Source organism: Salvelinus sp. IW2-2015, linkage group LG17 (genome assembly GCF_002910315.2).
Source record: "Salvelinus sp. IW2-2015 linkage group LG17, ASM291031v2, whole genome shotgun sequence".
NCBI classification, from domain to species: Eukaryota; Metazoa; Chordata; class Actinopteri; order Salmoniformes; family Salmonidae; genus Salvelinus; species Salvelinus sp. IW2-2015.
The window spans coordinates 8,171,449-8,199,002 of NC_036857.1; the positions used below are offsets into that span (position 1 = coordinate 8,171,449).

Below are 27,554 nucleotides of genomic sequence, written 5' to 3' on the forward strand. Positions count from 1 at the left end.
GCTTGTCTTTAAAGAGGGTTGGGGGAGACAGAGAGAATGTACGGTTACAAATTGTCTGGGATTAATGTTTAACCAAACCCAATACATTTCCAGTTTGGACAGTATAAGTTGTGGTATGTTATAGTAGTTCACCCTCTCAGTGTTATCTTAGTGCTAAAGCTCTGGCTGTTGGAGGTGATGAATGGGATTGTGATTGGAGTGTTGTTGGATTTAAGGTGGAGCACTCTAGGATCTTTGTTCATTTGATTGTTTTGCCTTGAAATGCAGAAAGATTTGTGTGTGTGTGTGTGTGTGTGTGTGTTGTGTGTGTGTGTGTGTGTGTGTGTGTGTGTGCGTGCGTGCGTGCGTGCGTGCGTGCGTGCGTGCGTGCGTGCGTGTGTAAGAGAGAGTGAGATTGATTGACAGAGAAGGGAGGGGGAACAGTCATATGTAGATAACTGATTTATTCCACGTGACAGGTCTTTGATGGTCTCAGTATGTGTCATGTGCTTCATGCAGTTTTCCATTCCCACAGATATATTAATTTACTATATGTTTTTTATATTATGTAAAGAGATGTTCTCATCAATTACATCATCTAGTAGTGAGCAGTAAGCTCCAATTAAAATACATTATATAAATGGCTGATGACTCAGCCCTCCTTACCAGCTTAATGTCACTCTGAGTTTGTGTAGTGTGTGTATGTCTTTACCTCAAGATACCTCCAACTAATTGTGCGGTGTGTGTGTGTGTGCGTCTGACATGCGTGTGTGTGTGTGATACGCGCACCATGCGTGTTATCTAATCTGTGCTCCAGACTCTACCTGTGGAGAGGAGAAGACACTCTGTATCCAGGTTAAGTCGGTAGGCCCCATGCTGGGCCCTGCTGGGAGGTGCCTTATGTAAGAGCTGACGACTGTCAACAAACACCTACTATCTACCCTCCACACACATACACTACATGACCAAAAGTATGTGGGCACCTGCTCTTAGAACATCTTATTCCAAAATCATGGGCATTAATATGGAGTTGCTCCCCCCTTTGCTGCTATAACAGCCTCCACTATTCTGGGAAGGCTTTCCACTAGATGTTGGAACATTGCTACGGGGACGCAGTTAGCATTAAAATTTATACCAAACGTGTTCAATGGGGTTGAAGTCAGGGCTCTGCGCAGGCCAGTCAAGTTCTTCCACACCGATTTCGACAAACCATTTCTTTATGGACCTTGCTTTGTGCACAGGAAGCATTGTCATTCTGAAACAGGAAAGGGCCTTCCCAAACTGTTGTCACAAAGTTGGACGCACAGAATTGTCTAGAATGTCATTATATGCTGTAGCGTTAAGATTTCCCTTCACTGGAACTAAGGGGTCTAGCCCGAACCATGAAAAATAGCCCCAGAACATTATTCCTCCTCCACCAAACTTTACAGTCGGTACTGTACATTGGGGCATCCACTAAACCCAGATTTGTCTGTTGGACTGCCAGATGGTTAAGCGTGATTCATCACTCCAGAGAACGCGTTTCCACTGCTCCAGAGTCCAATGGCGGCGAGGTTTACACCACTCCAGCCRACGCTTGGCATTGCGAATGATGATCTTAGGCTTGTGTACGGCTGCTTGGCCATRAAGCTCCTGACTAACAGTTATTGTCCTGAACTTGCTTCCAGAGGCAGTTTGGAACTCGGTAGTGAGTGTTGCAATCCTTGGCAAGGATTTTTAAGCTCTATGCCCTTCAGTGCTTGTTCTATGAGCTTTTGTGGCCTACCACTTCACGGCTGAGCCGTTGTTGCTCCTAGCCGTTTCCACTTCACAATAACACAATTTAAAGTTGACCAGGGCAGCTCTAGCAGGGCAGACATTTGACGAACTGACTTGTTGGAAAGGTGGCAGCCTATGACTTTGCCATGTTGAAAGTCACTGAGCTCTTCAGTAAGGCCATTCTACTGCCAATGTTTGTCTATGGAGATCGCTGGAGATTGCATCGCTGTGTGCTCGATTTATTTTATACACCTGTCAGCAACAAGTGTTGCTGAAATAGCCGAATCCACTCATTTGAAGGGGTGTTCACATACTTTTGTATATGAAGTGTATATCGACATATTATCTACCTGCCACAAACACTATCGGGTGAAGAGGAGGAGCAAAGGGAGTGATAACAAGAGAGAGAGACATACTTTACTATTTGGAATGTAGGTGAGACTTGTGTGGGGTTGAGAGAGGTAAACTATTTCACAATTGCTCGATGTGATTTTTGCACTCATTGGAGAGAAAAAAACTGTTGAGTTGTGCTTTGGCCTGGKATGAGAATAGAAGGTCAAAATAATCAACTCCCTTTGGGTTATTTGCTGCCTTGTGGAAGAGAACCTGCTGCGCTCTCAATACACTTCTCATAGGAAATTAGCCTCCTGTAGTGGGTTAGATTTTCCACTGTATGTGTCAACTTGTTATAGCTAGGTTCTGCTCTTAAAGAAAATGTTTTTTTATTATTATTGTCAATCATTCCAGTCAGATGTTTTGGGAAAGTTCAATATGATTCATTAACATAATTTCTCTCTCTGCCTCCAGGGACGACCCCTCTCCTCATCACTCCTACTCTACAGATTTTCAGAGGGCGGTACGTTCCCAAAAATGACAGCCGCCTAGCACAGAGGAACCACTCCATCCCCGTGGGCCGCCCTCGCCTCCCCCCATCTTTCACTCCTTCCCCCCCTCCTTCCCCCCCTCCCAGCTCCTTYCCCTCCCCCAACGGCACCTCTCTGCTGTGGGATGACCTGAGCAGGACGCTGTCCTTCGCCTGGGAGCTCCATGTCTACGGCTCGGCTGGCCTCTTCCTGCTCCTCCTGGCTGGAGCCGCCCTGGGCCTGGCCCTATCCCCCAGCATGCACTGCCCTCACCGTGGTGCCCTGACCCTGGCTAATGCMCTCCTCCTCCTGGTGGGCGCAGCAAGAGCAGCCCTGTTCATGATTGACCCCTACGGAACAAGGAAGATTCTTCCCCGGCCTGCGGTGACTGCTCTCTATAACCTCCCTCTGCCGTTACTGGTGTGGGCGCAGGCTGCCCTGGCTCTGCTGGCCATGAAGGGGACAGGAGTGAGTCTGTTGCCCTCTGCTCTGGAGCGCCCTCCTCTGGTAGCTGTATTGGCTGTGTTACAGTGCACCCTGCTTCTGGCTGCTGACCTGCTCTCCCCAGCCCTGTCCCCAGCCGTGCCTGTCACCCTGCAGTCCCTATCTCTCTGCTGGGGCCTGGCTCTCTGTCTGGGCTACCTGTGCTACGTCTTCCCCCGCCTCCGCCATCCCACTGCCCAGCCACCTGTCCTAGAGGAGGGGAGGGCAGTTAAAGCCTGGCCGGGGCGTAAGAGGGCAGGGTTGGTGCTGGGTCGTGTGCTGGCAGTGTGTGCCCTCCTGGGGGTGCTGTGCTGTGGCCTCCATGTCCACTCCACCCTGTGGCTATACGGGATGTTGGGGGACTGGAGGCGCTTCTGCTGGGGCTGGTGGCTGGTGCACTTCTGGGCCCGACTGTTGGAGCTGGCCTGGGCCTTTTCTCTCCTCCTATTGGGATCCTGGGTGTTCTGGAGGCCCCGGGGGGCCCGAGACAGAGGAGATGGGGGAGCAGGGGAGGGCAGGGCGGGAGGAGATCTCCCCTCCCCTGGACAGTCCTCTGGGTCGACACACAAACACACCTGCTGGGCCAAGATAGTCCAGAGCCTGACAGGAAAGCCCTGTGGGAAGTCAGAAAGTAACGGGGTGGGAGGATCAGTAGGAGGAGGGGCAGGGGAGCTGCCTAATAACTGGGCGGGGCAGGAACGCTCGGGGGCAGACATAAGTAAGAGCCTGATCAGAAACCGYGAGGCTCCGCCCTCACAGCCGCGCTGTGTCAAGGACAGCAACCGAGGCCGCAACCAGAGGGGCAGGTCTGCAGAAAGGGATATGTCTGACGGGTCCACAGGGTCACTGCTGCGGCTGCAGCCGTTAGGCCGGCCACTACAGCACTCTCAGAGCGGCAGCCTGGAGCAGGAGAAAGAGTCAGGGGTGTCTCTGTATGATTTTGACCTGCGACCCCCCTCCCCCATCGACCTGGGCCGCAGCATCGATGAGGCCCTGCACCGTGAGCACCTCCTCCATGGGGGCAGCTTGTTCCAGCCCCTGTGTGCCCCCTCACCCACTCCTTCACCGGGCTCAGCTGTCAGCCAGGGGGGGCCCTGGCTCCGCAGGAACAGCGACCCCCAGATCTCTGACAGCAGCGAGGACCGCTCAGCCCGTACAGAGTTCTCCGTGCCACTGGGGGGTAGTGTGCTCAGCAGTGTTCCCAGCAGGCAGGTCACTGCTCCTCCCACGCCCTCTCACCAGGGGCATCGCTGGGCCGGGGATGGGGGGGTCAGTGTCCCCTCCTCAGTGTCCTGTCCCGTTTCCCTGCGCCCCTCTAGAACCTCCACGGGACATCTCGGGAACGAGGGAGGAGACGACACGAGGCCGTTCCTCACCCCAGACTCTGAGACACAGAGTGGGAGGGCAGGCAGGGAGGATGGGAAGAGCTACCTGGAGGTCAGCAGGCAGGATGACTCGGCCAGCGTCAGCAGTGAGATTATTAACCTCTGAACCCTCAACTCCAACCCAGGACATCTGGACCAATGACCAAGCCCCAAACAAAACCATCAAGAACCAAACTTACGTAATACCTTAACTCTTAGGTGATAACTTTAACTATATCTTGTCAACTAGATAGACTTTATCATAAACATTGACTCAACTACATTCAGACTGCCATGTGAATCATGGACAGAGGACTTATTTTAAGAAACTGAGGGAAAATACAGAAAAGCTTCCCTTGACTAAAACAGTTGTCTTATATGGGACATTATCCAGTGTTTGCTCTAAATCAGAGTGGTTCAAAGGCTGCTAACCGGAATCAGATTCTGCGGCATAGAGCACAGGTTCAAACAACAGAACACACACACACTCATGCCTACAGACACACACCTGTGTACCTTTGACTAACTCGCTACATTTCAAGCATCACCTACTGCAGGGCATACATTCACTCTTTGTAACACTTCTGTTTAAGGTGTCTTGAGAGAACAGAGGAATGGGCACAGGATTCATATTGATGACAACCCAGGGATTCCTTAAAATATCTATTGGTCATCCCTACAATTCCCTCTGAGGATCCATTGCTTAGATACCATGTTTTATGGATGTATGTCAAATATGAACCTAGTAGCTCCTACTTTTATGAAAGCCATTGTGCTCCCTGTGAAAATGTCTTTATATGAATTTATTGACTTTGTTTGCGTTGATAGTATTAATCTGCTGTCCTTGATATTTCAACTTGATGCATACATGCGTTAATGTGTTTGTAGGATATGTGCCATAAACATTGATCATGTCGGTGGTTGTTTTGATGTTATGCTTCAAAACATATTAATAACGCATTAACTGACTGACAATGGTGTCTTTCCGTAGTTCCTCTTGCAGGAAAGTAGCGTAGAAGTCCACACTCCAAAAACATAGKATTGCTAGTTATCGGCTCATAATTGAGTTGCTGTTTCAGTACAGTCTGCCTTGTATGTAAATGTGATGTTTATTACATAAGGCAAGCAACCTCCTGGAGACACTACTGCAGAAAGAAAGTTGACCTGTGTAGCTGTGGCTGATGCCTGGAGCTCTAGCTAAAATAGTTCCTGCTAAAACTAGACATTCTAAGACATTTTTGTTTGAACGTGACGCTGGTACATTTCGCCTGCTGATTCTGGTACATTCTATCATCACGGCCCGTCAAAGGATATGACTTCATTTTAACATTCAATAATACTGGCAACAGTGTAAACATACCCACAACATTTAATCAGTTGCAGCATATCAGTGTATACCGTGGACTTGTTATTTTTAGCTGTACTCATTGCTCCACACAGTTAAGCTGTGTTGCATTACACAACGCTGACCTACTGTGAAGCACAACGCTCTTGTACTATAGTAGTACTTTACAGATGTCTATAAGCCTAGACCTGAGCMCTCTAGACTGAAGTATTTTTATTACAGGAAAAATCATAAGTATATTATGTAACATAAGAAGGTATGTAAATGCTGTTCTTTTTTTCAGTTTGTAAATAAAGGTATTTACTGTGAGGACAATCGAAAGTGGTCTTGCTGAGGTCTCTGAAGTATAGAACAGTTGTCTACTAAGAGAGTGATAAATGGCGCTGGCTTGGGGAGGAATATTGGAAACAGTGACTGTCCAGCCCTAATTTATGATGTTCATTGCTCTGTTCAGGATAGAAGTGTTGAAAAAGGTWTCACAACAGTACCTGGAACTGCTATAATGGTTAGTGTTTAATGTTTAGGGGTTAAAGAGCAGTGGGAATGGCACGTCCTCATTTGGAGCTGTATCATTTCAAAACAGTTCAAAACTGTCCAGTGATCTTGAACGGAGCTCAGAAGTCAATCCCATATTTCCACTTGAGACCCAGGTTGAGTAAAATAGGCACAAAATGAGAGAACATGTTTTGAAACGGAGTGAAATGGGGAGGTACTACCGGAAGCCGTCCAATAAGAAACTCATTAAAAAAAATCTGTTTCAAAATCCTTCCAAACGTGTCCTACTGAACACAACCCGGGTCCTTGTGTGACAGGATCTCGTGTTTCCTGTTTCCTGCCTTCCTCAGGGTCAGTGCAGTCTCTCCCTATGATGTGAAATGCTTGACTTGTGTGGTATTTACAGTACAGTACAATGGGATTCTGTTGTTGTCTACATTTCAATGACCCCGTCTGAGTACTTTGCTGTTTCTCTCGAGGTACTGTAGAAATCATCCTTATAACCACAGGTCCAGGATCAGATTACCCTACCTCCAATTCTATCCTTAACCATTAGGGTGGGTGAAGAATATTTGACCCTGTATCAGTGATGTGGGGCAACTTCTGCCTCCTTTATTTCATTATGGGTTTGAGTTGGGAGGACCTTCATCAGTGACTGACAGTTGTGGGGATGTTTGTGGTGTTTCCTCCACCAATGCGGTATGTGCCATACTACAGTAAACCAATCTGTTCTCCTCTCCATACAGTAGTGACAGTGCAGAGGTACAGTAGTAGAGAGATTAAAACATTTGTTTCATTCATTTGCTCATTGACTGTTTATATATGAAGTTGTATTATTTTTGTGCTGCTGCCTCTTATCTGGTTTCAAATAAACATGAGAAATAAAATAAAAATTGTTATCAGGTGTTGTTTATTTACAGTAGTTAGACAGTATGTCTTTGGTGCTCATACTTACAGTATTATGTGTTATTACATTTTTACATGCAGTCACGTTCTTAAGACCTGTAGAGTGCTTTAGATAATGAARACAGTCCTAAATTGTTGTGCGAAACCGAAGCTGAGTGTTTTCCATTTTCTTCTTATAGTCTTCATCAAACTGTTCACTCTGGGCCACAGTGAAATGGTTCTTCCAGTCACCAACCTTTCCTGGAGACAGACAGACAGACAGACAGGTATATTGATAGTTTGATCATTCAGTAGATGCAGAATAAAGTATTCCAATGTCTGTGACGACGTTGTGTCTCTCAGTGTGTTCATGTGTGTCTGTTGTGATAGCTGGAAGAGCTGAGCTCCAGCAGTTTAATGTTTATTTCTCTCTCTCATTCTCTCTCACACACACACACACACCTTTGCGCATAAAGGGGGATATCGTAAAGTCCATGACTGGGTCGGTGGAGTAGTTGGCCATGCTGTTCTTCTTCATAGTATCAAACTGCACTCCTCCTCTCACCCTCTCCTTCTCCTCTGCTGAAGGAGACAAACCTAGGAAGGAGCACAGCCTGTCCAGCTCTCTCCCCGTATCCTGTAGGAACACATACACACTGGATGTATAAACAGCTAACCTCCTAGAGCAGCAGTTAGTATGGCTCTTGAGCATATGTGTGCACTGAGCTCATCAGATGCATCTTAATAATACTGTAACACACACCTAGCATCAGTATTCTACTCACCTCAACCATGTCCTCATAGAAGAGGTAGAGGATTTTGGAGTGAGTCTGTTTCTTCTCCCACCAGCCAGTCACATGGTTGAACCATGAACCAAACACCACTAAGGAAGTGCAGAGTACCGGTAGACAAATTCATTTTGTGAATGGGGACTATTATCACTTGCTTATTCAATCACTCCTTTATTCACTCGTTTACTCACTCTTTCCATCCATGAATCTCTGTAAGTAGTTGTTCCAGTCCCCTGGCTCTGGCTCGGCCTGGTTCATGCGGTCAAAGTGGAAATAAGACACGGCATTATCCTTGGCATTACGGGCCACATACACTATCTGCAGAGAGAGAGAGGGATTGCGTTTATGTATAGTGGTTATATAGTGGAGAAACATAGAAGACAAGTTACAAATACTGCACCCTGCAGTTCTGCTCCCAGAAGGACTTGGGCAGCAACTGRACTGGGAGGTGAGTCTTGATGAGGCGAGGAGAGGTGGTTAAGTTGTCCAGCACCTCCACCCCTAGGACAAACAATATAATAATGCAAAATAATGTTTRATGGATATTATCACTGTTCAGCAGTTTCTGTCATGATGTCAAGACTTTCGTTACTGCTTTGAAGACATCAGCTCAATTTTTTACAGAGAAATGACAAAATAAGAGAGGTAAGTTTTCCAATGCTCTATTCTAACCTGGAGGGTAAAGAGGAATGAGCAACTCCAGRAAAGGAACTTTCTCAAAGATGGGTCTCTGATGCTCAGGGTCTGTCTGGCCAAAATACAGCAGGTCTAGAATGTAGGAGACCCATGTGGTTCCTAAGAGAGGAATACAGATAGGGGACACATACACAGTCATTYACAAACCCAAACMCWATCTTTAATGAAACATCAACMTCAGACTGAGAGAGACCTGCTTTGGGGTAGGTAGCGATGAGAATGTCATCTGGTCTGGCCTGGAAGTTCTGTACATTGTCCCAGTTGYCAGTGAAGTAGTTGGTCATGGAGACTCCATGGAAGTCAAAGAGTTTTGGTCGAGGTGGCAGCTCCATCTGTAAAAGTGGGACATGTATTCGATCAAGGATCACCACAGTATTGTTTATGCTTGGATATATTAAGCGATCTGAATGGTTGTATTATTCAAACATAGAGAGGAATAACGCTCCATTGATATGATCGCCTACAAATGTTAACAAAGACTAAGTCTTCATGTTTCTCAAAATGACAGTAAAAACGTACTACAGGTGAAAGCAATTCCTACAAACCAAAATAACTGACTTACCCTGTTCTTTCTGAGTAAGATACCTCAGGGTGAATGCACTGCTTACAAAATGACTCCTAATGTATTCTCTGTGCTCCTCCTTTCCTGTCTCCTCCCCCATTCTCTCTTCCATCATTTTCTTTTCAGGGTCGGGTTTGTTCTGGATCTACTCCAGAGTTGAGGGGCTTTTCTGCTCTCCCTCACAGTATTTCATGTCAATACTAAATCACCAGGGGGCACTGACACTACCAGAAATACACCACTAGGTGGCAGCTGACCATTGCAATGGCTGCTGGACACAGGWTTGAGCGAACAAACTTTACCTAAAGTCTACCAAATGCTTCCCAGTCGAAACAGTCCACGCATATATTATGACAACATTTTGTGACGTTTTTGTACGTTTTGGTGTTCAACACTGTACGGCGTTTTTTTTTCCTGGCTATTCAAGCAAACACCATTTTTTCTTGAGGTTAGACGTTTTTCTGTGATTGGTCAACAGTTGGGATTTTTCTATTAAGTGTTTGTTGTCATTCAATGACAGAAGACTAGTTTTCATGCAAATTTCACTCTAGAAATACTGCACCAAACATCTTAGTTAGATTACTTAACTAAGACCTCCTCTGCAAAAACTTCCAAATGAATTACAGATTTCTTGAATGAGCTTAGATTAATTCTCACTATTTTGAGGAAATGCACTGGCTATGTTGTTGACAAGCCGCCTCAAGAGATACAAACTGTAAATATGCTGCGTTTTTCTTGTTTTTCATGTGAATGGCGTTTGCTTCACCTTGCCAAGTTCTGCTAGAAACAAACCCAACCTATGTATGCGGATGCCTTTACACACCTGACCTGAACCCAAACATACTAAATCACCCACCTTCCATCATAGCACACACATACACTTACTCACCTGATAGGCTACTGAGTCGGCAGTGTCCTSGAGTAGATAGTGTCTTGTCTTTTCTGTGACCTCAAACCTCCTGCACAGTCTTCAACACACGGTCTAAATCACTTTTCAACAGTGTGGGTGTGTCTAACTCTTACCTGACCAGAGACTAGGCTGCAGAGTGTGTGCCTGTGCAATGTGTGAGGCGTGTACACACATCTTTCACCTACTGCACCAACCTTTGATCACCCAGTTGCTTGTTAGACACCCACAATCAATACAAAAAGATACTCTGTAATGTTACTTGGTAAGAAGGTTTGGTGAGGAGGTCAGATGTCACAGGTAAATATTCATACAGTAGTTGAGGAGATCCAGAGTAAATCCACCTTTAGTAAGGTATGTGTTAAGGTTCTCACAGGCATAATGAACAACATGTGTGTGTGTGTATGTGTGTGTGTGTTTGTGTGTGTGGACGAGTTTAACTTTTCAATCTGAACCCTGATCGCTCTTTTGACAAACCTATCAAGGGCAGCTTTTTTCCATCTTTGTAACATTGCAAAAATCTATAACTTTTTGCCCAAAAAGGATCATCCTTGCTTTTGTCACTTCTATATTAGACTACTGCAACTCTATACTCTCTGGCTACCCGGAGAAAAGCACTACATAAACTTCAGTTATTGCTAAATACTGTATGTCTGCTAGAATCTTGACTAGAACCTCAAAATTGTATCGTATTTCTCCAGTGCTAGCCTCTCTATGCTGGCTTCCTGTTTAAGCTAGGGCTGATTAAGGTTTTACTGCTAAGCTACAAAACATTTCATGGACTTACTCCTACCTATCTCCGATTTGGTTCTGCCATACAGTGCATTTGGAAASTATTCAGACCCCTTAACTTTTTCCACATTTTGTTACGTTACAGCCTTAATCTAAAATTGATTAAATCGTTTTTTCCCCCTTCATCAATCTACACACAAAACCCCATAATGACGAAGCAAAAACAGTGTGCTTAGGTTCATTGTCCTACTGGAAGGTGAACCTTTGCCCCAGCGTCGTGGAAATTCCTACTGAGAGACTGTGTCATTTCTTCAAACAATCATCTTTATTTAAATGCCAGAGATGTTATCATCAAATGTCCAGACTGAGTTTGATATAAATTGTCTCACGCTGGCTCATAGCACTCATACATGTTAACGCCATGGATCTGTTCATTGTCACTCTTCTTATGCTATCACGACTCAGGATATGACCCAGTTGCAGCCACAGGAGACGGATAGTACAGTTCTCATAATATGTATTATACAAGGGGATAGGCCAGGGCAGGTCGCAACCAAGACTAAGGAGATGATTGTGTACTACAGGAAAGGAGGACCGAGCACGCCCCCATTCTCAGCGACGTGGCTGTGGTGGAGCRGGTTGAGAGCTTCACCAAGTTTCTTGGTGTCCACATCAACAACAAAGTAGAATGGTCCAAACACATCAAGACAGTCGTGAAGAGGGCACGACAAAGCCTATTCCCCCTCAGGAGACTAAAAAGATTTGGCATGGGTCCTGAGATCCTCAAAAGGTTCTACAGCTGCACCATCGAGAGCATCCTGACTGGTTGCATCACTGCCTGGTACGGCAATTGCTCGGCCTCTGACCACAAAGCACTACAGAGGGTAGTGCGTACGGCCCAGTACATCACTGGGGCTAAGCTGCCTGCCATCCAGGACCTCTACACCAGGCGGTGTCAGAGGAAGGCCCTAAAAATTGGCAAAGACCCCAGCCACACCAGTCATATACTGTTCTCTCTACTACCGCAGGGCAAGTGGTACCGGAGTGCCAGGTCTAGGACAAAAAGGCTTCTCAACAGTTTGTACCCCCAAGCGATAAGACTCCTGAACAGGTAGTCAAATGGCTACCCAGACAATTTGCATCGTGTGCCCCCCCCCAACCCCCCAACCCCTATTTTTACGCTGCTGTTACTCTCTGTTTATCATATATGCATAGTCACTTTAACTATACATTCATGTACATACTACCTCAATTGGGCCGACCAACCAGTGCTCCCGCACATTGGCTAACCGGGCTATCTGCATTGTGTCCCACCCACCACCCGCCAACCCCTCTTTTACGCTACTGCTACTCTCTGTTCATCATATATGCATAGTCACTTTAACCATATCTACATGTACATACTACCTCAATCAGCCTGACTAACTGGTGTCTGTATGTAGCCTCGTTACTGTATATAGCCTGTCTTTTTACTGTTGTTTTATTTCTTTACCTACCTATTGTTCACGCAATACCTTTTTTGCACTATTGGTTAGAGCTTGTAAGTAAGCATTTCACTCTAAGGTACACCTGTTGTATTCGGCGCACGTGACCAATAAACTTTGATTTTATGTACATATTATGAAAACTCTTCAAGTTACAATGTTTTTGTTATAATTCTGTCATTTACCTTTTAATAACATAATAATAACACGTTTTCTGCCTTAAGATTTACAATGGGCGTGAGGTGTCATAAATCCCCCCATCAATCCMTCTACACCTCTCCCCCTCTGCAGGGGTGAGAGATGTCTCTGTAGGACTGTGATCCATGGAAACCTGACCCGAACAGGCTAGTCATGACAGTCCCCCTGTGGTGGGTTGAACTTGGAAGGATTCTGCATTTTGCATAAGAATGACCATCGGATGTCCTGGTTTGTGGACCATAGTAGCAGTCCCCCCCTGGTGGTGTACCCTGGTAGGATTTCAGCAAGCTGCAGACCACCACAAGAAAGGACATGGGAGGTCCGGCTGTGACTCTGTGTTCCGGCCAGTCGTCCGGTTGTCCCGGCTAGTGGATCTAGGCAGTAACTTAGGCATCCGTTAATAACGCACAACACTCAGGCAATACATCATAAGGTATGGCTTGTTTGAGTTGGTTTTTCTCGTCATATCCCCAACAAAGTGGAGAGGATTGGAAGAATGGAGCGGTTTGTTTTCTGTGTTGATTTTCAAGACAGGTAACCCACCTTCGTGACCCAGTGGGTCCTCTATCGGAATGGGAGAGGAATCATCTGTTGCAACGCTACTTACCTTGTGCGTCTCCACATCTGTATCAAAGTCTGTAGACAAAACCTGCGGGCTTGTGTCTAGAACGAGCGGTCCCTGGACAGTGATTTGAGTGTGGGTGAGGGTAATGGGAATGTTGACACAATGGTGTGAATTTCAGCAGACTCAGTCTCCGGCAATTGTATGCCTAGTCACGATGACTTATACTTGTCCTCTTTCTCAAATTTCTTTGAGAGTACATCTCTTATCAGAGCTTCTATATTGTTTCGGGTTAACGTTTAGATCATTGCTCTAACAGTCTCTTATACACATCTAGATGTGTATAAGAGACAGCTTATCAGAGCTTCTATATTGTTTCGGGTTAACGTTTAGATCATTGCTGAACACTTTGTTGCTCTTGTTACACTTAGGCATCCGTTAATAACGCACAACACTCAGGCAATACATCATAAGGTATGGCTTGTTTGAGTTGGTTTTTCTCGTCATATCCCCAACAAAGTGGAGAGGATTGGAAGAATGGAGCGGTTTGTTATCTGTGTTGATTTTCAAGACAGGTAACCCACCTTCGTGACCCAGTGGGTCCTCTATCGGAATGGGAGAGGAATCATCTGTTGCAAYGCTACTTACCTTGTGCGTCTTGTTACCCTTGTGTCCTGACCCTTTGTGAAGGTTAGGTGCAGGGACGTAGCGGCCAGGTCAATCTCTACGGGACCTTCTAGTTTGGGGACGTTCATCATAGCTATCTTTACTGCGGTGGTTATCGGTGTGGTGGTTACTTGGTAGCCACCCCTTTTGTGCGTCATCTTTTACCGCACCTGTCCCTGATGCCGCACCTTCCAATTGGAGGGTGCGGCACCAAGCTCGAAAACCGAGCTGTCTGGGCTCTTAGCCCGTCTTGCTTTCAATGCTTCAAAAGCTGTGCTCGCAAGCTCTTGGAGTGTCGAGATCGGCAAACCAACGTGAGCAGTAGGGCCCAAGAAGTTAATGAAGTTGGGAGACATGTTTGAATGGTAATAGCTCTTTCGTTCCTGTTTCAGTGAGCATGCCAAAGTAAGCTGAACAAAGCCTATGATAGTAGGCTTGTTGGTGTTCATTTCGAGCTTGTTTGATATTGTTAGCCAACGAGCTGTCGTGTTTGCGAGTCGCAGAACCACTGAATTCTATTTTCAAAACCGTGGCAAGTTTAGCATAGTCGAATTGCACGTGTTTCTCTTGTAGATGGATGAACCTTGTCATGTGTCTGTTGGACGTTCACTTCAACAGGTAGAGCCTGCCGGCATTCGTAGCATTTGGGTAGCCATCCAAGGCGTCCTCAATGTCTGCTAAGAACGTCTCGGTGTTGTTTAGCTTAACTGGGACGGGGTCAAAGATACGGAAGCTTTTGACGATTTTGTCAAGACGTTCCCCGTCAAGTGCGCGGGGAGCATCTGCACCCTCCTGTGGGGACTTGTGGGCCGAAAGGCCAAGAGGAAAAGCCAAGCTATGGTTGTGTTGGCTAGGAGGCGCCATGTCACTATGGGCTGAATAGCCAAGAGGAAGAGACTGAGGGACCCCTAAGAGAGGGGAAATCTCCTGTCGTCTACAGTCCCTCATTCCCTGAGATCCAGTTGTGAGCTACAGTGCCTTGCAAAAGTATTCATCCCCSTTGGCGTTTGTCCTATTTTGTTTCATTACAACCTGTAATTTAAAATGATTTTATTTGGATTTCATGTAATGGATGTACACAAAATAGTCCAAATTGGTGAAGTGAAATGAAAATAATTACTATTTTTWTTTTTTWATTTAATAAAATAACATAATAATAATAATTTAAAAAAACAGAAAAGTGGTGTGTGCATTTGTATTCACCCCCTTTGCTATGAAGCCCCTAAATAAGATCTGGTGAAATCAATTACCTTCAGAAGTCACATAATTAGTTAAATAAAGTCCACCTGTGTGCAATCTAAGTGTCACATGATCTGTCACATGATCTCAGTATGATCTCAAAGATAACCTGTTCTGAAAGGTCCCAGAGTCTGCAACACCACTAAGCAAGGGGAACCACCAAGCAAGCGGCACCATGAAGACCAAGGAGCTCTCCAAACAGGTCAGGGACAAAGTTGTGGAGAAGTACAGATCAGGGTTGGGTTAGAAAAAATATCCGAAACTTTGAGCATCCCACAGAGCACCATTAAATCCATTATAAAAAAATGGAAAGAATATGGCACCACAACAAACCTGCCAAGAGAGGGCTGCCCACCTAAACTCACAGACCAGGCAAGGAGGGCATTAATCAGAGAGGCAACAAAGAGACCAAAGATAACCCTGAAGGAGCTGCAAAGCTCCACAGTGGAGATTGGAGTATCTGTCCATAGGACCACTTTAAGCCATACACTCCACAGAGCTGGGCTTTATGGAAGAGTGTCCAGAAGAAAAGCCATTGCTTAAAGAAAAAAATAAGCAAACACGTTTGGTGTTCGCCAAAAGGCACGTGGGAGACTCCCCAAACATGTGGAAGAAGGTCTCTGGTCAGGAAAACGCTATGTCTGGCACAAACCCAACACCTCTCATCATCCCGAGAACACCATCCCCACAGTGAAGGATGGTGGTGGCAGCATCATGCTGTGGGGATGTTTTTCATCGGCAGGTACTAGGAAACTGGTCAGAATTGAAGGAATGATGGATGGTGCTAAATACAGGTAAATTCTTGAGGGAAACCTGTTTCAGTCTTCCAGAGATTTGAGACTGGGACGGAGGTTCACCTTCCAGCAGGACAATGACCCTAAGCATACTGCTAAAGCAACACTCGAGTGGTTTAAGGGGAAACATTTAAATGTCTTGGAATGGCCTAGTAAAGGCCAGACCTCAATCCAGTTGAGAATCTGTGGTATGACTTAAAGATTTCTGTACAGCAGAAGAACCCATCCAACTTGAAGGAGCTGGAGCAGTTTTGCCTTGAAGAATGGGCAAAAATCCCAGTGGCTAGATGTGCCAAGCTTATAGAGACATACCCCAAGAGACTTGCAGCTGTAATTGCAGCAAAATGTTGGGTGAATAGTTAAGCACGCTCAAGTTTTCAGTTTTTTTGTCTGATTTCTTGTTTGTTTCAAAATWAAAAATATTTTGCATCTTCAAAGTGGTAGGCATGCTGACCAATCAGAGCCGGCGTGGAATAAATCAAGGACTGAGAGGATGGGTATTCTCCAGTGTCTTTGACAACATATTGCTCTGTTGCTAGGGAGCTTTGAAAGAGCAGAAACCCTCATGTGAAAACCAGTTTTCAGGGTCATGTGGGTTTATTGAAGTGAGTTGCTTTATGACATAGTAACCTTACCCCGTTCATGATATAAATCGTGAGAGGAGCGCTAATACACACATACATGTGTTCACAAAAGAAAATCCAACCCACACACTGGAAAGAAGAGTTAGAACCCATTCGAAGAAAGAAGTATTAGAGCGAGTGTATATGTGCATGTGAAGCAGAAGGAGGGTGGTCGCTAACATGGGAATAAAAGGGAAGGATATGGAGGGGGTGGCTTGACACAATACATCTGTGATGTCACTGTGATTGCAGTAACCAGAGAGTGAGATAGAGAGAGAGTTCTGAACTTATGTAACAAGGAGTGGAGGTAGGATACGAATGTGAAGCTGGGATGGAAAATCTAAACCAAAGCAGGAGAGAATTTCTTTTGCCTTTAGTGAGGGAAGAGAAAGGAACAGGGGAAGGAGAAAGAGAAGGAACGCTTGGACAGAGACAAGAAGAGACTGAGAAGACTGGCCAAACAGGATACTACTGAATTCCATTCAACATGGAAAATGTGAGTCTGTAGCTTTTTTTTTGTCAAATGTTCTGTGCCAGTAGCTGATATATCTTATGATTTTATTTACATCTTTCAACATTTTGAGTGTAATGTGACTGACATTTTTTATTTTCTCTGCTCAGAAATTGGGTTGTCTTACTGCAGATTGATTTCTATTGTGTATTTGTGCATGATGGCTTTGTAATTTAACATGAATAAACATTAAGTTCATTAAGGGTCAAAAGGAAGTTGTTATGAAGCAGAAAGTTGTTTAAGTTATTCAAAGTTTTTACTGACACCAATGCAAATATTATGAAATGTATTCAAATGTACATTTTACTATTCGATAGAATCGAAGAGATTGTTGCCTGACCTATTCCAACTATTCCATGAGACTGACAAAGGTTTTACATGCCTAAATCTGAATTAAGGAATCCCGACCTGAGTTAAGCGCCTGTAAATGGAACCTAATTCCCTTTTTATCCACTTTTCGCTTTATGTGTATTCTGACCTTGAATTTAAGCACGAGAGTTGTGTTTCCGRGGACGTACGGCTCTCGACCTTCGCATCTCAGGAGTCCGTATGGGAGTTGCAGCGATGAGACAAGACTGTAACTACCAACTGGATACCACGAAAATGGAGAGAAAAAGGGGGTTAAAAAAAAGCATGAGAATAGCATGCTATTCACCCGCTATTTGTTTGGGGTGGAGATGAACGAAATGAAGGTGTGGCGGAGGTGTGTCTACACACAAGCCGTATTCTGACCTTGACTTAATTCCCTCATAATTCCACCACCTTTACGCGATGAAACGATTAATAAGTAGAACTACATCTGCTTTCCTTTTTCCCTGATAGAAATAACACCATTCCCCATGCACTGTATTTTAAAAATTGGTAAGAGCTATTGATAAGAGCTAGGTAAATGGGTAAGCCGTTTGGGTAAGGGGATTGTAAATAACAATTGTTTTAAATCTATTTTACCATATGATTGCTGGAGACAAATGTGAATCTAGTTATATGGCAGTAAACTGAAGCATATCAACACATCACTTTTTCCACAGTGAAGTTTATGAAATGCTGGCTTTATAACTTGCAAGGATGACATTTGGAGACTACAAGGATGACATTTGGCAATATACAAATGATAGTATATTGCCAACCCTACCGAGTTGATTTTTGATTTCTAAAATGTTTTCATTATACCATTAGGGCTAATTGGAAAAGCTGTTTAAAAGAGGACATTGTATTCCTTTTTTTTTTGTACTCCCTGACGAAAGCCATGCAGCCGAAACGCGTCGATTTTTAAAACTTTGTTTCTATTGAACATGCCATACTAATAAAGGCATTTTAATTAATTATATGAAGAGTGCCTTGGTCCTCCTTTCTTTTTGATGACTGTATTTTTTATTTGCCAATATATTTMGTGCGAAAAGACTATCGAAAGCAGTTTTTGTATTATTCAAATACTTTCCTAACCGTAAATAAAAAATAATATTTTTAAATCTTCCAATTGGGGCTGAAAGGAGATGAATATGCGTGTATGTAGGCCTACATGTCTTTCTTTCATTGATCCCCTAATATTCTGAACCATTCTCTCCATATATTCTAGTCTTTCAAGAAAATTCAAATGAAAGGTACACCAAATTTAAAGGGATGGCTTTAGATAAATGMAGTGAAAACACTACTGAATGAAAACTGCAATCGAAAATTTGTTAGCCAGCAAGTGGGAGGGTTTTCAGAAGTTGAATTACATTTATTCAGCGATCACAAAGTAACCACGCCTGCAAAGCCCGTTACGCACCTGCATAAGGTAAGTCTGAATACCAACTACTGAGAAATGTGTAGGAAAAGTGTGTGTAAGAAATGCCTAATTTCCCAAGTCTAAATAGACCCCATAGCGCTTGTGCTTGTTTTGAAGTGTGTACAGATAAATTCTTTACCCAAAATAGATCTACCTGTAAAGACAATATGCTATGCCAGGAAACCTGCAGGCCTTTCCCCTTAATGTAACATAACCAGCTTCTTACTTTTCCAGAGACAGGATAAAATTGCCTATTTTAAACCTATTTTTATGGACCACATGTCAGGAACATTATGTTTGAGAATGTGAGAACTTGGGACCATGAGGTTCTATCTGCAAAAGGACGATTCTGAGATATTTGGCTTTAAAGTTCCAAATAGTGTCAGTGTCAAGTCCGCTCCTGCTCCCCCTCTCCGGTGCTAGAGGTCACCAGTTCACTCCTCATTATGCACACCTGCCACCATCGTTACGTGCGCTTTATTATGGGACTCAACTGGACTCCATCACGTCATTTACCTCCCCTATATCTRTCACTTTCTCAGTTTCTTTCCCGAGTCATCATTGATGTTATGTTTCTCCTGTCCAGACGCTGTTCTTGTTTTGTTCATGTCTATTTATTAAATCCACACCCTGTATCTGCTTCTCGTCTGTTGTTACTGTCAGCAATTTGTTTCTAGTACTCTTTTGAACATAACAACATGAATTGGCGTATTTAGAGCACTATCTTGGCAGAGAACATTGAATAAAACAAAGCTATGCCGACAACAACATTTTAACAAATGCAGATAGAACCTTGTGGTCCTAGTCAGCTAGTTGTACTTTACAAAGTCATCATGACTGTATGCAGTCTATAATTTTCTGTACTTTGTCTTTTGACAAGAACTGGCAAGGAATTATATGTTGAAACTGTGATCTCTTGTCACCTGGAGAATATCCTTGAATGAAGCAAGAATATTAGTGAATAGTTGATTATTGTAACTCTCCCTGATAATCTCTCTGATCAGTGGTGGAATGTGTTGTTGTTACAGATGGAGCTGCCACCTCGACCAAAACTCTTTGACTTCCACGGAGTCTCCATGAYCCACTATTTCACTGACAACTGGGAGAACATACAAAACTTCCAGGCCAGGCCAGATGATATCCTCATCGCCACTTACCCCAAAGCAGGTCTGTGTTTGTGTGTTGCCAACATTTTGAAGGGATAAATGGATGACCAGAGACGCAGCTCTTTGACATGCCTCTCTCTCCCTCTTTCTCTCTCCCCATTTCTCCATCTTCTCTCCACCCTCTTTCTCTCTCCCCATTTCTCCATCTTCCCTCCCCCTTTCTCTCTCCCCATTTCTCCATCTTCTCTCCGCCCTCTTTCTCTCTCCCCATTTCTCCATCTTCCCTCCCCCTTTCTCTCTCCCAGGTACCACATGGGTCTCCTACATTCTAGACCTGCTGTATTTTGGTCAGACAGYCCCTGAGCGTCAGACTTCACTGCCTATCTATGAGAGAGTGCCATTCCTGGAGAGTGACTTCCATATTCTCCCTCCAGGTTAGAATACAACCCTGATATAACTCTACACACTGTGAAGCCTTTATCTTGATTACACATCAATAAAGTGTGAAGGGCACTGTGTACTCCAAATAAATAACTGATCAGCTGACAATGACTCTGCACTTAAAAGACACATCCGAGCCTGTGTAGATCAAATCTTTGACAAACTTGAATACAGAATCTGGAAAACACCATGCACTATACCAAAGTCCTTATCAACAGGCTTTTAACTGACACAAAGTTGAAGGATCATTTTCATGACTTGAAATCTTATACTGTGAGAAGTTGTGCCATTCACATATTCCAGCTACATGACAATAAGCAGTTTTACTGTAAAAATCATCCTTACCTCCAAAAAGTAACCTATTCAGATCCCCACCCCTCTGTACACACAGGAACAGAGCTGGCAGACAAGTTATCCACCTCTCCTCGCCTCATCAAGACTCACCTCCCAGTCCAGTTGGTGCCCAAGTCCTTCTGGGAGCAGAACTGCAGGGTACATTATATGTACATTTCTCTCTCTCTGCTTGTTGTCTGTGTAGTCTCTGAATATGACTCCACTCATGTCTCCTGGTGTAGCATATGGTTAACATTTATGTATCCTCAAACCTCCTTTGCTGCTTTTTGACCAGTAAGTGAACTTAATTAATGACGCAATTTGTGTGAATCCCCAATGGAGGGCAGCATAACACAATACACTAACGATCTCAAACCTCTCCAGAACCAGCTTGGGACTCCTTGTGGACTGTGAAAACTCTATAGAAACCCAGTCTTTGTAAACAGTTTTTATTGTCCTCATTTTTCGCATTTCCATTTCATTTTGTGTTGTTTGTTTTAAATGATATACACTTACATCAATTAATGTTGTAACTGTGACGATTTCTCTCTCTGCAGATAGTGTATGTGGCCCGTAATGCCAAGGACAATGCAGTGTCTTATTTCCACTTTGACCGCATGAACCAGGCCGAGCCAGAGCCAGGAGACTGGAACAACTTCTTACAGAGATTCATGGATGGAAAGTGTGAGTGAAGGAGAGAATGAACGAGTGAATGAAAGAGTAAGTGAACAAATAAATTATAATGAGTAAGAGGGAGAGTACTGATGCTGTGATTCTTTCCTGAGTATGTATATCTCGCTAACATTTTCTCATGTCCACATGGCTTTTTCCCTCAGTGGTGTTTGGTTCCTGGTACGACCATGTGACTGGCTGGTGGGAGAGGAAACATACTCACTCAAAACTCCACTACGTTTTCTATGAGGATATGGTTGAGGTGAGTAGAACAACTACCTCCTGTGCCATAAAGGTTCTGACCTCTTTGCAGATTATGTAGCACATTAACGTATATGAAGGCAGCGTGTATATCAGTGTTATATTGATCATCTCTAGCATTAGCTTTCAGTGAGGAAGAGTACAGTGTCCAGTGTGTTTTCCTGCAGGATACGGGGAGAGAGCTGGACAGGCTGTGCTCCTTCCTAGGGTTGTCTCCTTCAGCAGAGGAGAAGGAGAGGGTGAGAGGAGGAGTGCAGTTTGATACAATGAAGAAGAACAGCATGGCCAACTACTCCACCGTCCCAGTCATGGATTTCAAGATCTCTCCATTCATGCGAAAAGGTAGACCTCTCTATTTCTCCCCTACGCCTTTCTCTCTCTGTCAGTCTTTCTCTCTGCCTCAACAAATCTTTCTCTGCTCACACACCCTCTGTCACACTCCAGGAAAGGTTGGTGACTGGAAGAACCATTTCACTGTGGCCCAGAGTGAACGGTTTGATGAAGACTATAAGAAGAAGATGAAGAACACCACCGTACAGTTCCGCACTGTAGTCTAGGGGTTGTGATCAGGTTGACTGGTGCATATGCATCTCAGCTCTGCTGGAGTCATGGTGCTGAAATGTACAATATGCTGATACTATCTCTACTGTATAAATAAGAGAGCGAATGATGTCTTACTTTGAGATAAAGTCAAATGATAGACATGCACAATGTCAACAATGGTTTGTTTAGTTATAAACACACACACACTGTATGCTCATGTAACTTTACAATTATAGCTGATAATTGAGTTGAGAACAAGTTATTACATTAAATAAACTAACCAAAAGAGGAAGAGCGTAAACACAAAATGAGACATGGTCGTTAAGTTAAAAACAGAAATAGAGAGAGTGAAAATAAAATATAAACAAAATAAATACTAGAGGGACAAAATGAATCAGCAAAATATTATTATCAAAGTCATATTGATGTACACCTATTTTACATTTTGACATGATAAATGTTTCACTTTGAACAGATGCTAGCTTTGTTCCTAAACTCAGGCCCCTACCAGACTACAGTCCAACGTTTACCCATGCAATCAATGTTGACAGGTATTGTAGCTAAACATGTCAAATAGGTAAAAGTGTTATAAGTTGTGGATGTTTTTTATATGCTTTTGTATGTGTGCATGTTACAGATTATTGTGGAATTAAACTAAAGAAAAATAGCAGTGCAAAAATAACATCTGTTGTTAAATCTGCCTTCAAATTCATACAGTTGATTACATGAAGAAATTAGAAACGCCTACTAATCACAAAGCTATAATTCTGATTTAAAGTGTGAAACATAACCTAGAGACTTTTTGGTTATAACCAGCATGTTAGACATTGTCAAGCTCTCCATCCACTCTAAATCTTGMWTTSTTCCTGGAGGCTGTTGCCATAGTGATAACCAAAACAATAAACCGCAAAGACAATTACAACAAGTTCAATGAGGATACCAAAGGCTCCGCCCACTGACACTGTAGATGATTCAGGATCATTTGGCATCTTAGATGATGCAGGATCAATTGCTGTCTTAGATGATGCTGGATCAATTGCTGTCTTAGATGATGCTGGAACATTTGCCTTCTTAGATGATGCTGGATCAATTGCCTTATTAGATGATGCTGGATTAAATTATGTTAGATTCTCAGGCATCATCCATGTTCCTCCATTCCTAATCCAGGGCTGATCTCTTTCACTCATCACTGCCACAATTTTTGTGTCCATCATGCTCACCGATGGAGGTGGCAATTGGATTGACAACAACTGTGACCCTGAGAACCAAACCGATTGAGTACAATACAGAACCCAGCGAGGTGCTGGCTGAACTGTGGGGGACAGCGCTTTTGTCCCTCTGCCAAWAGATTGATGTAGCAGCAGTCTCATTATTACTGTTTAGGCAAATCTTCAGGCCGTTGGACAGCAACTTCAGAGGGGACACGTTTGGGGGCAGCTCCTGGCTTTAGAAGAGATGGGCTGAAAAGCCCTCCAAAGAGGTACCCTGAGAATCTTTCGGTCTCGTGGATTGTGGCGCACCAGTAGGTATCTATGCATTCAGAGTGGACATGTTAAGAGTCTACACACATATCTTTGCTGCATCTGAAAAACGTAATGCACAACCCCTAATTGCTTTCCTTATGATTATTGTCCTTGATTATTGTCCAGTCGTGTGGTCCAGCGCTGCAAGGAAAGACCTAGTTAAGTTACAGCTGGCCCAGAACAGAGCGGCACGTCTTGCTCTTCATTGTAAGAGGGCTGATATAAATACTATGCATGCCAGTCTCTCTTGGCTAAGAGTTGAGGAGAGACTGACTGCATCACTTCTTCTTTTCATAAGAAACATTGTGTTGAAAATTCCAAATTGTTTGCATAGTCAACTTACACACAGCTCTGACACACACACTTACCCCACCAGACATACCACCAGGGGTMTTTTCACAGTCCACAAATCCAGAACAAATTCAAGAAAGCGTATAGTATTACATAGAGCMATTATTGCATGGAACTCCATTCCATCTCATATTGCTCAAATAAACCGCAAACCTGGTTACAAAAAAACAGATAAAGCAACACCTCATAGCACAATGCCTCTCCACTATTTAACCTAGATCAGGGCTGACCAACCCTCTTCCTGGARATCTACCGTCCTGTGGGTTTTCAGTCCAACCCTAATTTAGCGTTTCTGATTCAGCTAGTTAAGGTCTTGTTGAGCAGCTAATTAGTAGAATCAGGTGTGTTAAATTAGGGTTGGACTGAAAACCCACAGGACGGTAGATCTCCAGGAAGAGGGTTGGGCAGCCCTGACCTAGATAGATTGTGTGTATGCATTGATAAGTAGGCTGTGTGCTTTTAAAAATGTCCTCTTTATTATATCATGTTTCATGTTTTGTGTGGAACCCAGGAAGAGTAGCTGCTGCTTTTCCAACAGCTAATGGGGATCCTAATACAATACCAAATATGACACTCATTTTGATTGGAGACCTCATTTCGTACCTCAGAGCATAAAAGAGTTGAGTTGTACGGGTGACGGCATGTGTAAGAACCCCTGTCTGGGTTCTGTTGGGCTAGGGCTTGGCAGAGTGGCTCTGCATCATCAGAGAGTTTAGGGCAAATTTGGTACCTGTCATGACTGGCCTGTTCGGGTCAGGTTACCGTGGATCACAGTCCTACAGAGACATCTCTCACCACCGCAGAGGGGGAGAGGTATAGAGGGATTGATGGGGGGGGGTGGGTTTATGACACCTCACGCCCATTGTAAATCGTTAGACAGCAGGCAAATCTTTTGTCCTCTCAGTGTGGAGGATTGGAATGTATGGTGGTTCTATGSAGAATCTACCTCAGAACGGTAACATGTAATAAATGGACTTTGGGACATTATATTTCATCAGCCAAAACGGTGGTAACAATGATAGATGGAATATGAAAATTTATGTCGTTTTTGTTATGCTATTAAAACTTAAATGACAGCGTTATAACGAAAACTTTGTCACTTGAGGAGTTTTCATATGTCAATGATGTTTACATACTGTGTGTTGTGTAGAAAATATCCATATCAAAGGTAACGTTTTTGTAACAATGAACTATGACTTGAGTTGTCTAACAAGATCATAGTACAGTGTGATACCTTGCCTCATAACTACATATGCCCCAGAGAACTTGCCATAAAGACGGAAACACCCCTTTGTGACCCAGGGGTATTAAACATGTGAGTTAAGAATTTACATATCACACTAAAACGGACCACAGCTGCAGTGTGATCTAAGATAGTCGCGATCCCACAAACGCAACATGAGGAAGAGGACAAAGGAACCTCTTAACAATCTAGGCTACGGTTGATTACTGTACCTAAGAAGGGGAATTCAAGAAGAACCAGCCAGTTATTCTCTTCAAATCATCGGTTGTCTACACGGCCCTCCTAACCAAGCTGGGAGGGTCTGCACGGCTTAGAAGTCCACTCTCACAGAACGAATGCAAGGGAACAGACCACTAAGAGAAAGGACACTGACATCATGTGGACAATCAGAGACTTACACCCGGTAACGAAGGAGGTGCCGCCATCGGAGAAGAAGGTCTTCGGCTATACCTCCTAAGCGGAACTCGGTCCACGAAGAGATACCCAATGGAGACCTTCAACAAGTAATTACATCATTATAATTCTGACCCATAAGAGCGGCAGTTCGGGGCAAGGTGTTAGAGCTAAACTAAGCATAGTTTACAAATGTATCCAAGTGTGCTTTTCTCTCGTGCACTCTCTCTCTCTGTCTCTTTCTAAATCCCCATCTTGTGTAACACGTGTCATATTGTGTTGGTCCGTTAGGGACCTGTTTCATTGTTCTAAGTTCTAATCAATAGCCTGGACTGTATGTTTGTGTATGTGTATCTTATATTATCATTTAGCTTGTTGTGGTACGGAATGATTTAGTGAGACCCGGGTTGGTGCAGATTTACGAATTATGCAGACTGTAGAGGAAATTAATTAATTAGCGACTGCTGTAAAATCGATATTCTGATATTATTTTAGTTAATTTGGGAAACAGAAACTCATTAAACAAACTTTTCCCATGTGTCACGTTCTGACCATAGTTCTTTTGTGTTTTCTTTGTTTTAGTGTTGGTCAGGACGTGAGCTGAGTGGGCATTCTATGTTGTGTGTCTAGTTTTCCCGTTTCTATGTTTGGCCTGATATGGTTCTCAATCAGAGGCAGGCGTTAGTCATTGTCTCTGATTGGGAACCATATTTAGGTAGCCTGTTTTGTGTTGGGTTTTGTGGGTGGTTGTCTTCTGTCTTCGTGTGTCTGCACCAGACAGAACTGTTTCGGTTTTTCACATTTGTTGTTTTGTATTTTGTAGTGTTCACGTTTTTTTGTCTTTATTAAACATGATGAACACTAACCACGCTGCGCTTTGGTCCTCTCTTTCATCCACAGAAGAAAGCCGTTACACCATGGTGCCCCAGGTTACTGAGTTAATGATTACCTGATTCATTTAATCATGTAGTTATAAACATAGCTAATTATTCGATAAACAGCAGTCATCACATTAACAACACAACGTTACGACATATTTGGCGCCCCCTGTGAGGAATCTAAGATAAAACTAGGCCTCACTTTTGCATTAATTCCATAGCAATTGGGTAGCAAGATGCGTACACACCAATAATAGCTATAGGCAGGATTATTGTTGAGAGGGTAATATGTGTCACGTTCCTGACCTTATTTACTTTGTTTAGTCTTTGTTTAGTTGGTCAGGACGTGAGCTGGGTGGGTATATTCTATGTTTTGTGTCTCATTGGTTTAGGTGTGTCTTATTGGCCTGATATGGTTCTCAATCAGAGGCAGGTGTTTTACGTTGTCTCTGATTGGGAACCATATTTAGGTAGGCTGTGTTCATTGTTTGTGGGTGATTGTTCCTGTTCATTGCGTTCTTTGTTTTCACTAGGTTCACATGTTCAGGTCTGTAGCGTCGTTGGTTTCATTTCTGTTTATTGCTTTGGTGGTGTTTAATAAGTGTTCCAATAAATATGGAAACGTACCACGCTGTGATTTGGTCCTCCTCTCTTTCACCCGAAGACGAGCGTTACAATATGTGTGGTTTTTCGTTTTCACCCAGATACTGGTAGGGAGAGAACCCCTCCTATGTTGTATATCTGACGAAAGTCAGTTTGTAGGGGATTTAACAAATACTACGAGCCAGGGCATATGAACCGGCCGATGTTTAGGTATTCGAAAGGAATAGACGCGTTGGGCCACAACGTAGTGTTATTTCTGTCTATGGCTAGTAGTATTTTAAGGGAGGACATAGGGCGAGCCGATTGAAATTTGAGTTGATTTTTAAAATATATTTTTAAAATAAATAAATTATACCTATATTTAACTAGGCAAGTCAGTTAAGAACAAATTCTTATTTCCAATTACGGCCTAGGAACAGTRGGTTAACTACCTTGTTCAGGGTCAGAACGACAGATTTTTACCTTGTCAACTCGGGGATTCGATCTTGCAACCTTTCGGTTA

The 27,554-nt window shown here is 43.7% G+C and overlaps 3 protein-coding genes across 5 annotated transcripts in view; 2 read left to right on the forward strand and 1 right to left on the reverse strand.

The window, feature by feature from the left end:
• LOC111976597 (proline-rich transmembrane protein 3) overlaps positions 1 to 5,071 on the forward strand; it is a 24,922-nt gene extending 19,851 nt beyond the window's left edge. For both annotated transcript variants that reach the window (XM_024005553.2, XM_024005554.2), the window contains exon 4: positions 2,545 to 5,071. In XM_024005553.2, the coding sequence (XP_023861321.1) occupies positions 2,545 to 4,574 (2,030 nt within the window). In that variant the 3' untranslated portion in view covers positions 4,575 to 5,071. The remainder of the gene's footprint in view (positions 1 to 2,544) is intronic.
• A 2,109-nt stretch (positions 5,072 to 7,180) lies between these two features.
• On the reverse strand, positions 7,181 to 10,481 carry LOC111976601 (cytosolic sulfotransferase 2). The gene is made up of 8 exons (XM_024005559.2): positions 10,111 to 10,481; positions 8,853 to 8,991; positions 8,636 to 8,758; positions 8,364 to 8,464; positions 8,155 to 8,281; positions 7,958 to 8,055; positions 7,635 to 7,809; positions 7,181 to 7,433 (listed from the first exon to the last, which is right to left on the reverse strand). The coding sequence occupies exons 2-8, from the start codon at positions 8,989 to 8,991 to the stop codon at positions 7,321 to 7,323; spliced, it is 876 nt and encodes a 291-aa protein (XP_023861327.1). The 5' UTR covers positions 10,111 to 10,481; the 3' UTR covers positions 7,181 to 7,320.
• Positions 10,482 to 16,645: 6,164 nt separating this feature from the next.
• On the forward strand, positions 16,646 to 22,743 carry LOC111976600 (cytosolic sulfotransferase 3-like). Of its 2 annotated transcripts, none has more exons than XM_024005557.2 (8): positions 16,646 to 16,922; positions 19,734 to 19,872; positions 20,117 to 20,245; positions 20,620 to 20,744; positions 21,143 to 21,269; positions 21,422 to 21,519; positions 21,686 to 21,860; positions 21,963 to 22,743. In XM_024005557.2, exons 1-8 carry the CDS (start codon positions 16,914 to 16,916, stop codon positions 22,073 to 22,075), a joined length of 915 nt encoding a protein of 304 aa, XP_023861325.1. In that variant the 5' UTR covers positions 16,646 to 16,913; the 3' UTR covers positions 22,076 to 22,743. The 2 variants fall into 2 exon arrangements, with proteins under 2 accessions (XP_023861325.1, XP_023861326.1); XM_024005558.2 differs by having other exon boundaries at positions 16,655 to 16,922; positions 20,644 to 20,744.
• The last annotated feature ends 4,811 nt before the right edge of the window (positions 22,744 to 27,554 follow it).